Here is a 12,001-nt window from a genome sequence, read left to right as displayed (position 1 = left end):
GGTACTTGATTCTTATGTGATTTTCCTCTTGGCAAGATGGCCATTGGTATCAAGCAGGTTGCGCAAGCCAAATGGTAGTGTTGATTGCTATAAAGCTAGACTTGTGGCAAAGGGTTATGCTAAGCAAAAGGGTATTGATTCTAATGAGACCTTTACTCCCACTTGTAGCATTTATACAGTAGCAACTAATGATGCTTGGAATGTACATCAATTGGACATCAAAGCTACATTTCTAAATGGTAATTTGTATGAGGAAATGTATCTTTTTCAATCTCATGGTATTGTCCAAAATGGGAGCAAGCAAACAAAGTGTGCAAATTGAAAAGGACTTCGTATGGTCTGAAATAAGCATTTTGGGGCTAGTATGAGAAGATACATATGTATGTTATTTGACATGGTCTTCAAAATAGTCCAATTGAAAACACCCTACATATTAGGCATGAGGATGTGCCTCTAATCATTGTGATTTACATAAATGATATGATTCTCATTGGTCCTAATGAGACACATATTGTTAAGTTTAAAGCTAAGTTGAATTCAGCTTTTTACATATCAAATTTGGATCTATTACATCATTGCTACTTTGGGCATTCAGTTTAAGCAATGTGATGGAGGTATTGCTTTGTGTCAAATAAAGTATCTTGAGACATTATTGCAAAGATTTGGTGTTGAAGACTCCAAGCCTATAGCTACTCATATGGAGACAAATTTAAAGTTCAGCCCTCATGTTGCCGAAGATTACTTTGATGTCTTTCTCTATTAGCTGGTTGTTGAATGCTTAATTTATGTATGCATTACAAGGTCTGATATTCAATATGCAATCTCATTATGGCCCAAGCACTAAGTATTGGTAGACACTAAAGCATATATTTTACTATTTGAGTGGTACTTGACACTTTGGGTTGTTTTATTCGAAGGGGAAATCATAATCATCATATTTACATACTTTTTCAAATTCTATTTGGGCTTTACAACTTGTGTATCCAAAAGTTTTTTTTTGCTTCATGCTTGGGAGCTCATGCATATCATGGTTAAGAAAGAAGCAATCCATTGTGACCACTTCTAGTGAAGTTGAGTGCATGGAAACTTTTGAGTGTGTTTGGCTCAGATGTCTCTTGGCTAATTTGGGTGTTGGATAGTCATCTGTCACCACCATTTTTACTAACAATGAGACCACATTAGTAGTTGAACAAAATCTAGTCTTCCATACACATACTAAGCACATTCAAGCACACTATCATTATGTCATAGACAGACTCTATGGGAGAAATCAACTTGGTCTATGTACTAATACAGGATAACCTTGCAAATCTTTTCACAAAGGCTTTGTCTCATGAGAAGTTCAAAGCTTTCTACAAAGTTTCGGATTTACTCCCCTTTGTGTATTGATTTAGTCCATTGGGCATAGCACTTCCATATACATGACTACCAGCTCTTGTTCACCGACTCAACCCTAGAGTGTCCAATTGTAGCATTTCAAAACTTATTTTGGGGATTCTAGCATGTTTTGGACATACTTGTAATATCAAAAACATTGAATTATAAACCAAATTGTAAGATGCTCCATTGAACACATTGTACAAGGAGACATTCAATTGAATGCTTTACTATCAAAAGTTACATATCTCTCTATTTTCCTAGAGGTTCCCAAAGTGAGCTCTATATTTTCCTCGTGTAAGAAACAAACATTTCATATTAGCTAGAGTCCACTTTTTCAATATGTTTCATACTCTATCAAAATTCTTAGGAAAACCTAGAACAACTCGAGATGGAGTGCAAAGAAGTTTATGAAAATACCTCTCCACCTATGTAGTCAAAGCAATGATAAATGGCAAGAATCCTGGGTAAAATGATATTCCAATAGAATCCTATAATAGGGAGTCTAAGATCCTAATCAAAAGCCATCTTGTAAATAGTGAGAATATGCAAAAATGAAGGATAAAAGAACATCTATCATACACAATCACTATCATATGCTTAATCTTGTTCGTAATTGTTTAACCACATACTTTACCATGAAGTTCTCAAACACAAATTATGCCTTTAAGATGTTTGAATGCATGCAACAAGGGATTAAATTAGAACAAAAGGGTCATATCAAAGGAAGATACAATCTTGATATGAGAATAAAAAATTGTGGAAAGATATTGAATATATACCAATGGAAACACAAAAGTTATATATTTTTTAGAAAAAATACTTTAATGTGTGAGGGGTTAAAGGCCACCTATGCCTAGTTGCCTACATTTATTTATATTTATTGTCCGCACACCTGTACATTGTAGGTGGTGGCCACTTGTCATTGTCCCTTTATTCTTTATTCTTATGATGACAATAGAATAAAGGAAGGCAGGTCACACATTATGACTATTGGAGTTCCCACATAGCTCTTGCTTCCACTTGTGCTTCCACTCCTGCTCCACCTTTCAACTGATATCATAGCGAGCATTCAAGGAGCTTCCCTCACATGACATTCAGCCCACAGAAAAGAGCTTGACTTATAACTTTCATGATAGTCCCATTTTAGTCCATTTGAGAGTATGCTACAAAAGTGTAAAATATTACACGGCGCAGCGAACAGAATCTGAGAAAGAGATAGAGAGTACACAACAGATAAGAGGAGAATCAGTAAATTCTTTAACTCCAAACAACTGATACAAAGATGGCTCTGTCCACCCGTGCGCTTCCACTGTGTGAAGCTTAGATGGCGATCTAGACAGAAGATAGGTGAAGAGCTTAAGGCTAGCTGGAACAACAACTCTGGCTGGGTGAAAGATGAGTGAGAGATGGCTGCGAAGGGGTTTAGCTTTTATAGCCCGCGAAGGTCGTTAGGTCGGCCTGCTGACCGACCTACCATATGAGCCTCCACTAGTCGGCCAGGGAATATTCCCTTTACCATCGGGTTGGGGGCGCTGCCCCCGGACCCCCGCCAGGGGGGCCGCTGGCCCCCTGGGACCCCCCAGCCAGGGGCCGCTTCCGCGGCCCCCGGACCCCACAATAGGGGCCCCTTTTAACTCCCTTACCACGCAACTCAATGCAATGTGCCTCGAGTTGCTACCAGCTTAACCACTCCGTCTAACCCAAAGATTAGACCCACAACAGTCACCTTTTTGCCATCCGGTCACATAGACCTCATCTAATGTACAAGTCAGGACTCAACCAATGTCCGGGCTCACATTTGGCTTCTCCTCATAATGGGGGCCTTACAACTTTGAGCACCATGGATCATTGGTAGCATCTAATGAGGGTGGGGCATTGATCATATCTAACAAAAAGTCATGGCTAGCTATGGCAACTTAACAAAGCTTAGATATTTTGGCCATAACTTTTGTATATGATATCAAATTGAGGTGTTCTGTAGCTCGAAAATGAAGAGCATGCTTAAAGACTACAAATCTGAGCAATCACAAAGTTGATTATGTGCAGTTTTCAATTCTCTGTTTTACACAAAATAGATCTCGTTTGGATATCAAGAAATCACCATTAATATCTATGTATTGAATTCATGCATGCTATTCAAGTATACTATATGGTTACATTGATGCTTGGCATTATTGTTTATGCCTAGAAATGCTTATGTTAAGCTCTACATCTTGGATTTGTGCTCAGTTGATTGCATTTGGATAGTGGCTATTTGTTTCAATGATTTCCACTTGTGAGCTTGAAGACATATTGAAGGCATGTGCTCCTCAATGTATACATGATGTATTTTCAACACATGAATGTTGTGAGATCTATGTATAGAGCTTCATTTGCTAATGTGAATATTTTAAATTTTCTATGATGGGCTACTTGGTATGTTTTGTGCAAAGCTTGGTTCGTTTGAGTCAATGGGAGACTCTCTTATGCTCTCTTAGTTAAAGCTTATATTGTCATTACAACATTTATGACTATGGGTTGATTTGCCTTTGACTTGGAAACCTTATACTGCTTATTGTCAATGGGTTGTCACTAGTGGATACATGCTTAGCATACATTGTGGTATGCATCTATATACCTAACACCTTGGATGCTGATAGTCTTTGGTACTACATAATTTACTCTATACTACTAGCTACATTGTACATCTTGGTTACTACCCCGATCTTCCTGACAATGGGAGCGAGCTTATTGTTTATCATGTTTGCCTATTGTTACATGCTAATTTATTATAGTTTTATGGATAGCCATGTTAAACATCAATTTTGAGCAGTCCTTTTGAGAGTGGACACTTGTATTGTGCACTCTAGTGCCTACTATTTGTGGACAACTATATACTCTTTAGTTTCAACTTCTTGCCCTCACTTCTAGCTCAACTTTGGGGTTGTTTTGCTATAGTTATAACAACCCGTACTCTTGTACTTTGTAGTCCTTTATAGACATAATGGCTGATACTAATGCATCAAATGATAGTGTTATTTTCAACATCAAAAAGTTGGATGGTAACAACTTCCAATATTGGAAGACACAAATATAGTAGCTCTTTGTGAAAAGCCATTGAAAGCCAAGGGCATAAATCCAAAAAATTGGGATAAAGATGATTAGGATGAGCTTAATGAGTTATGCAAGTCTACTATCATATTGTCTTTGTCTAAGCAAGTATTCTTCAATGTCTTTGAGATTGAGGGTAGTGCTTGTGCATTATAGAAAAAGATTTGTAATCTCTATGATAAGCAGTCCTTTAACTTAGTTGTATTGGCTTAAGAAACTCATGGACCTTGGCATGAAGGAAGGGACGATTATGTCTTCTCATTTAAATGAGTTTCATTCCATTTAAAGTTAACTTACTTCGTAGGATCTTAAGTTTGAGGAGAATGTCAAGTCTCTTTTTTCTTATTTATCACATTACCAGAGTCTTGGGATACATTCCGCACTGCTATGAGTGCAAACCCTCCTAAACGTGGCTTTCAGCTCAAGGATGTTAAGGGTGCTTTGCTTACTGAGGAAGTAAATCGTATACTTACAATGAGAACCACACTAGGTTGTAATGGGAATAATAATCATGGTAGAGGCTCACAACCAAACAGGGGCAAGTCTAAGTCCTATGGACAATCATACAGTAAGTCTCGTGGTCCTAAGTCTTCTCTTACTTGTCACCACTATGGGCATCGCAAGATCACATAAGACCGCAGTGCCATAAGACACACAATGATAGGCACAAAAAAGGCAAAGGAAAAGATTAGGATAATTATAAATCTTCTAACGATCACAACACCGTTCTTAAGTCTAATGTTAAGATAGAATAGATCACTTAATATTGCTTAGTAGATTATAGGTTCCATTAGACTGGAAGATAACAATGCATTGAATATTATTGGTATAGGTGATGTGAGATTGTAATTTGATACCAGTGCTCCTTTTGTATTCATGATGTATGTCATATCCCAACTTTTGACTAAAAGCCTTATCTCAACTAGATAGTTCAATGATGAGAAGTACCATGTATCTTTTGGTGATTCTATATGAAAGGTCACTCGTGGTAGGCTTGTTTTTACTAGAAGTGCCAAGGTTGGCAGCCTATACCCTTTGCTTGTATTTGGATTTGTTGATCGTGTCTTGATTGTGACTAATCTTCGTTATGTATCTCTCAGGCATCGCCATCTTGGGCATATATCCTAAAAGGAATGGAAGTACTTACTCATTTGCAATATCTTATATTCTTGATTACTTATGTTTTGATTCATGTGATCATTGTCTTTATGATAGGCAGACACAATTATCATAAAAAGTCTAGCTCTATATGTGTAAATGAGCCTTTGGCTCTTATTGATTTAGATATCTAGGTTCAATGCCCTATCAATCGCTCATTGGGTGGCATAAAGTACTTTATTACACTCATAGATAATTATTTGCATAAGGTTTGGGTCTATTCTATTAAGTAAAAATCGGATGTTTTGTCTATGTTTTAGCTTTATTGCTATGGTTAAGAACTAGTCTAGGCTAAAATGCCTATGGTCTAATAATGGGGGTAAATATATCTCTTAAGACTTTTGAGTAGCTTTGTGATGAGAGGGATATTAAACTTTAGTTGACCGCCCCAAACACCCCATTCCCTAAAATGCTGTTGCAAAGTACATGACTATAACTATTCAAGAAAGAGTCTATAGTATGCTTAGTCTAGCAAGCTTACCACTATTTTTTTGGAATAAGGTAATTACTACTAGTATTCATCTATTTAATAGATCCCATGTGCTGCTCTTAGTAGTAGAGTTACAAAGAAGGTATGGTTTGGTAAACCTGCCTTGTATACATACCTGTGAGCCTTTGGATGTGAGACTTTCTACCATATTTCCAAAGATGAGTGTAATTAATTAGATCCAAAGTTTGTCAAATGCATCCTTTTTGGATATGGTGATGCAACTGAGATGGGCTACCACCTTTGGGATCCATACGCCAAGATGGTTATCCATAGCCATGACATTATCTTGCATGAAAAAAAGATTCATATACAACCAAAGTAGATGATTAAGGTACATAGGGTGATCTTTCAGAAGGAGCCTCCTGTTATAGTACAACCGACCTAATTAGCATGCTTGCTAAAGTTGACGATGATACAATGACCCAAGATCCGTATGTCATGCAAGATCATGATGTTAGATAGAGAGAATATATCGTATAGACTCCACTAGTCTTGAGATGCTCCACTAGAGCTTCACATCCTCCTAATCATTTTGAGCCCTCTATGCAGTCACTTCTGATGAGGCTAAGTGCAAATGTGATAATTACTCTTGGAAGAGCGCCACAGAGTTTGAGAATGATTCACTACAAAAGAATTGCACATGGAATTTGGTTCCTTTGCCCAATAGAAAATAAGAAAATATGCATTACCATGCAAGTGGATGTATAGGTTGAAGAGTATCTCGATCACCCCAAGCCAACATATAAAGCCAAATTAGTTGCTAAGGTTCTTAGGCAAAAAAAGAGAGTTGATTTTGATGAGAGCTTGTCTTCTATGGTCAAGATTACTCTACGCTTGATATTAGCCTTGGTTGCACATATGGATTTGGACTTAAAACAAACACATTAAAAAATGGTTTTTTTTCATTGGGACCTACATAAAAACATTTATATATAAAATCCCAAGGGATTTGAGGAAAACCTAGTATACAAATTGAAAAAAAGTTTCTATGGACTTAAATAAGCATCTAAGAAATTGTATTATAAGTTTGATGCCTTAAAGCATTCACAAGGTTACTCCCGTAATGATATGGATCTGTCTTTACGCAACAAAAGCCCATGATGGTAGCCTTATCATTTCAATACTATATATTGATGATGATGATATGTTGATTGTTGGAAGTGCTCATGATAATCTAGATACTATAAAGACTCGGCTTAAGAAGAGTTTTGAGATTAAATACATAAAACATGCCTCTCGTATACTTAGTATACACACTATGCACAACTATTCATTGCCCTTTACCTTCTCATGTGAAGGTTAATCAAGCAAATTGTACCCAATCTAATGGTGAGAGGGTTGGGGTAGCAAGTTCTTGTATGTATTCATAATGGACAACTTGATTTATGCCACAATAGCTACTAGACCTAGCATAGTGTTTGCAATGGGAGTTATGGCTCTTTATATAGTAACACATGGCAAGCAACATTGAGACATTGTCAAGGGAGTCCACCTTTGGTTATGTCATCTTTGCTAGAGGTAGTGTTTCTTGGATATCCATGGTGCAAAAATGCATGGCCTTGTCCACTACTAAGGTTGGGTACATTATAGCCACAAAGACTTGCAAGGTAGCCTTATGGTTAAGCCATCTAATGACAAACCTTGGTTGATTGCAACTCCTATAAAGAGGTGATTGAGAACCAAGTAGATAGAGCATGTTAAGATCTTAATTAACAAGAATCCTACAAATTTGCTCACTAAAAGTCACCTAGTAGAGTATTATGCTCTCACTTGGGGGACGATGGGCATAGAATGAGATTACCTCTATTCCTCACCCTATCATATTTCTATATACACTTTACTTTGTCATCTTTTTCTTACACTTAGCACATTCATCTTTAAACGGAAGGTTGTTGGGGACCACACGTACCTAGCCATCCACATTTACTTGTCCTTATCACATCCCCAAACCAAATGGAATGTATAATATTTTTGAGATCAAAGTTTGATTGTATTTTCACACATCAAATTGAGTCAAAAAGTTTCTTTGAGCAAGATCTATAAGACCACCTATTAGCTCACATTATCTCTACAAATGTAGTGGTTTAAGCGGCTAACAAAAGATGTCAAAATACCATAAGTCACACCATCTATGGTTGCAATAAGATGCCAAAATAAAGATGCTACCCTAGGTCAAACTCCATAACAAAATTGTATTTCTTGTTAGAATTCTCACAACATACTTCTATCAAAAACAACTATTAGTTATTAACATGGGTATGAAAACATGCCCAACTAGACTATATTAACATCCAAATAAAAGGTGTACAATAGATCCAAGAGGCCACAATTTTTCCTCCCAAAAATAATTCACAAATTGCAAAACAGACTTAACTATCAAGGCTCACAAAAGCACACCCTTTTTTAACTCATCAAAACCTCCTTGGTCATCAAACAAGGCAACTGAAAGATCAAGACATGAATTAAATTAAACTTCACCTTTAACACTTTCAAACAACGCAATTTTTATTACACCTCCTAGATGTGCAATTGTTTCATCCCTCCAACCCCACAACACACATCGAAGTGACTAGTATCTTCCCTAGTAATTTATCTCCAATAGGCAACTTAGCTATGATGAACCAAAATTTTTTTAATTCACCCAAGACCTTGTCATAATTAAAGAATATTATGTGTAGCACACAATCATTGGCAATGGAGATCAAGATGCAAGTTTTCAAATCTCTAATTGCCCAAAAAGGCTAACCGACTAAGGAGGTTGAGCAACAAAATCATTACATAATTATGACCTACTAAATTTCGTACCATCAAAGTTGCTTTAAGGTTTTTGATCTTTGCATGGTGCTTGTGTTCCATAACACAATGTTGTTTAGGATTCTATTCTTCTTTTCTTCAATCTTGTACAAATAACTCCAATAAAAGCCAATCGTTTCACCCATGCAAGTGTATGCAAAACCAGAGCAACATGGAATAGATTTTTGGATAGGAGGCAAACAAGGGGACAAGGGCAAGAATTTCATCCCCTTATATAGCATGATAAGAGGCTCTAATGCAAGGATGGACATGACATAGTATGGGTACAAGATGGGACTAGGCAAGAAAATTAGAAAATGGCCATCTCTAGTTCTAGCTACAAAACTCTCATCAAATGATAATACATCACCAATTGTGATATAAAGCAACATTTGAATCTTTCTATGCATTAAAAAGTTAGAACTTAGTGATTTAGTTGAGAGTCTTAAGCACATTCTCTGATGAGCCCCCAAAGAACTTTAAGCTCATTTGTGGATGAGGCAACATTTGATTTTTCTATGCATTATTAAGTTACATCTTAGTGATGTAATTAAGAGTCTTAAGCACATTCTCATATAAGCCCCAAGATAACTTTGTGCTCACTTTGTAGATATTTGTCCCTATTATACAAGGCTCAAATACTCTTATTATTCAATCCTTTACTTTCTTGAATCTAGCTTTACTTCTCTACACTTAAAAAAAAATGGGGGACCACCCAAAAATCACTTTAAATTTTAACTAATATCAAGTGACCTACAAATTAATATACTTTCATGGATAATATAATATACTTGAAAAGCACATTATGCTAAAATCAATCATGAGAAGCTTGAATCCAATGAGTGATAATAAAGACATACTTTAAAGGTCTTTTAATGTTGTTGCACTAGTGAAAAACTAACAAGCACACAACTACATTGATAACAATTAGAAAAGAAACTTCTAAATTGCTAACCATTTCATATTCACTCTTTTGAAGCTCAAGAATTAGTCATTCATCTTTAAGAGGTCAAAAGCATGCCACCAAAAAGGAATTAAGTTCCACAACACCACATTGCAGATTCCAAAAACCATAAACCAAGATAGTACGTGAAAATTTTCTCATTGCAACCGCAGAGTAACATGAGAAAATCATGAGGTTACACCAAGTAACTTTAATTAATACATAACTACAGCAATACTTCTCCAAAGGCTAAAAAGACTCGGTGTTTGTTGCTAGAGTGTAGATCTGTTAAGACTCAAGTGTTTGTTGCTCGAGTGTAGATCTGTTGGCTGGCATGAGCTGAAATAACTCTGATTGTGCCTCGCTCCACCAACTCCTTGATTGCCTTCCTTGCAAGCGATCCATTTATCTGCAGGTGATAAATTCAAGAAATAAATGGCCTTAAAGATATTTCAGTTATCACAAACATAACCTAGCAATCACTACTCACTGAAGCTGCATCCTAAACACTTAGGATCCTTTATCCGCAATCTAGATGGCATTGAGATAAACACTACTATGAACTAAGGTTCCTTGAGATTTCAAGGCGCAATCGCTGAATTATCTGGTTATAAACACACAGCATGCTTCTCTATGGATTCTCTGGCATGGAATCAATGCTTTGAGGTAATACTATTTCACATATAGCTTATACTGTGCACAAATAGCATGGCTTGTGAGAATGTTTGAGTATGTGATCACAAGCTTAAGCTCTACAGCCTGCAATCATATCCAATGAAAATACCCTGATGTGCAAAAGAGCATGATTAACTGTAATTGTTGGCATGGCATCCTTGGTTGAGGTCTAGTCTTTCACACATCCACAGCCTGTATTATGTTCAAATAGCATGTAATCAGTGCAATCTTTGGGTATGGAAAAACAAATGTTTCCTGGAGACACGAATTAACAGTTCTGTGTACCCAGAGGCAGCATCATTTAATATCCAATGTCTACACTGATCACGAGAAGTTTCAGACCTTCCCACCACGATTTCTACATTGTCAATTATGACATCATAGGCTTTTGCAACAGAGGGACTGCATACCTAGTCAGGTGCAGTTGGGGGCAGACAGCTGCAGGCCCTAGCAGAGGCTCATGATGTTGGGAATGATAGGTCAAAACATGGGAAAACAGCCCCTTGTCTCACATGGGAAGATGTTAAAAACTTCAAGAACCTGACTACGGCACGTTAACCTACCATGTCAATACCATTTGAATTCGAATGTCTACCTACAAAAATAACAAAGAAATCCAACACTTCAGATGCCTTACCCGTAACCGATCTGAGAGAACAGATGGGGTGATGAGCTTGTACTTCGGTACCTCCGACAGAAGCTTGTCATATGTCGCCTGATCAAATAAGACCATGTTGTTCACCTTCTCCTTCTGTTTTCCTTTGCTCCATTTCTGCGACAGCAGGCAAAACCTAGCATATCAAGGAATCCGCCCCCAGCAAAGAACAACTAAAAACAAGAGGCTGGAGAAAGAGGACGGGATCGAAACAAAACCTTCTTCTTCTGCTTGCCACCTCCTCCACTTTTCGCAGGCTTGGACGGCGCGGCCGCAGCTTTGTCTTTCTTGGGCGCCTGTATTGCAACAAAGAGGAAGAAGAACTGCTCAGATACAGTCATGAGCCTAATAAGAACTCACGTGAACAGAAAAGCCTCTGAGGATACCCAAACGCATGAATCCAACCAGCAAAATGATCAGAATACGTATCACAGAGGTATGGAGAGACTGACACAGACACAGAGAGAGAGAGAGAGAGATTACCATCGCCGCGGAAGAAAATTCCGTTCTTTCCACAAATCCTCCTTTATAGTTGCCTTAACCCTAAAACACCCAAGAAATGTTCACAACCCTAATTAAGAAGTCGGACAATATTTTTGGGAAAATTAAGCACCTGGGTCCTGCAGTTTAGACAAATTCCCACTAGATATAATTCACAAAGTAAATTATGTAGACAGCTTTGGTCAGCAGCCCCTGGCTCCCAACCACACCTAGGGTAAGTAGATTCACGTGTTGAAGTGCACACAATCAAGTAATCTTTTGTGTGGATCAATGATTTTGACTATGTTGGCCAGATTGTCGAAACTCATAAGAGGTA

At 37.4% G+C, this 12,001-nt stretch overlaps 1 protein-coding gene across 1 annotated transcript; it reads right to left on the bottom strand.

Moving 5' to 3' along the window:
• Positions 1-9,994: 9,994 nt before the first annotated feature.
• LOC148033435 (small ribosomal subunit protein eS25x-like) lies at positions 9,995-11,559 on the bottom strand. Its single transcript, XM_087681359.1, has 3 exons — positions 11,403-11,559; positions 11,167-11,301; positions 9,995-10,263 (listed from the first exon to the last, which is right to left on the bottom strand). The coding sequence occupies exons 1-3, from the start codon at positions 11,523-11,525 to the stop codon at positions 10,150-10,152; spliced, it is 372 nt and encodes a 123-aa protein (XP_087537485.1). The 5' UTR covers positions 11,526-11,559; the 3' UTR covers positions 9,995-10,149.
• Between the last annotated feature and the right edge of the window lie 442 nt (positions 11,560-12,001).

This window comes from Lygodium microphyllum, chromosome 7, assembly GCF_053477565.2.
Source record: "Lygodium microphyllum isolate KBCC chromosome 7, Lygodium_microphyllum_v1.1.10, whole genome shotgun sequence".
NCBI classification, from domain to species: Eukaryota; Viridiplantae; Streptophyta; class Polypodiopsida; order Schizaeales; family Lygodiaceae; genus Lygodium; species Lygodium microphyllum.
Note: the sequence above shows the minus strand (reverse complement) of the source record. Positions and strands in the feature narration are given on the sequence as shown.

Excerpts from the sequence above, each read along its gene's own strand:
- LOC148033435 (XM_087681359.1), bottom strand. The coding sequence starts at position 11,525 with ATGACTGTATCTGAGCAGTTCTTCTTCCTCTTTGTTGCAATACAGGCG. Across the intron at positions 11,302-11,402 it reads GTGGCAAGCAGAAGAAGAAG|AAATGGAGCAAAGGAAAACA; the intron begins GTTTTGTTTCGA and ends CTGCTGTCGCAG. Across the intron at positions 10,264-11,166 it reads TTCTCTCAGATCGGTTACGG|ATAAATGGATCGCTTGCAAG; the intron begins GTAAGGCATCTG and ends TATCACCTGCAG.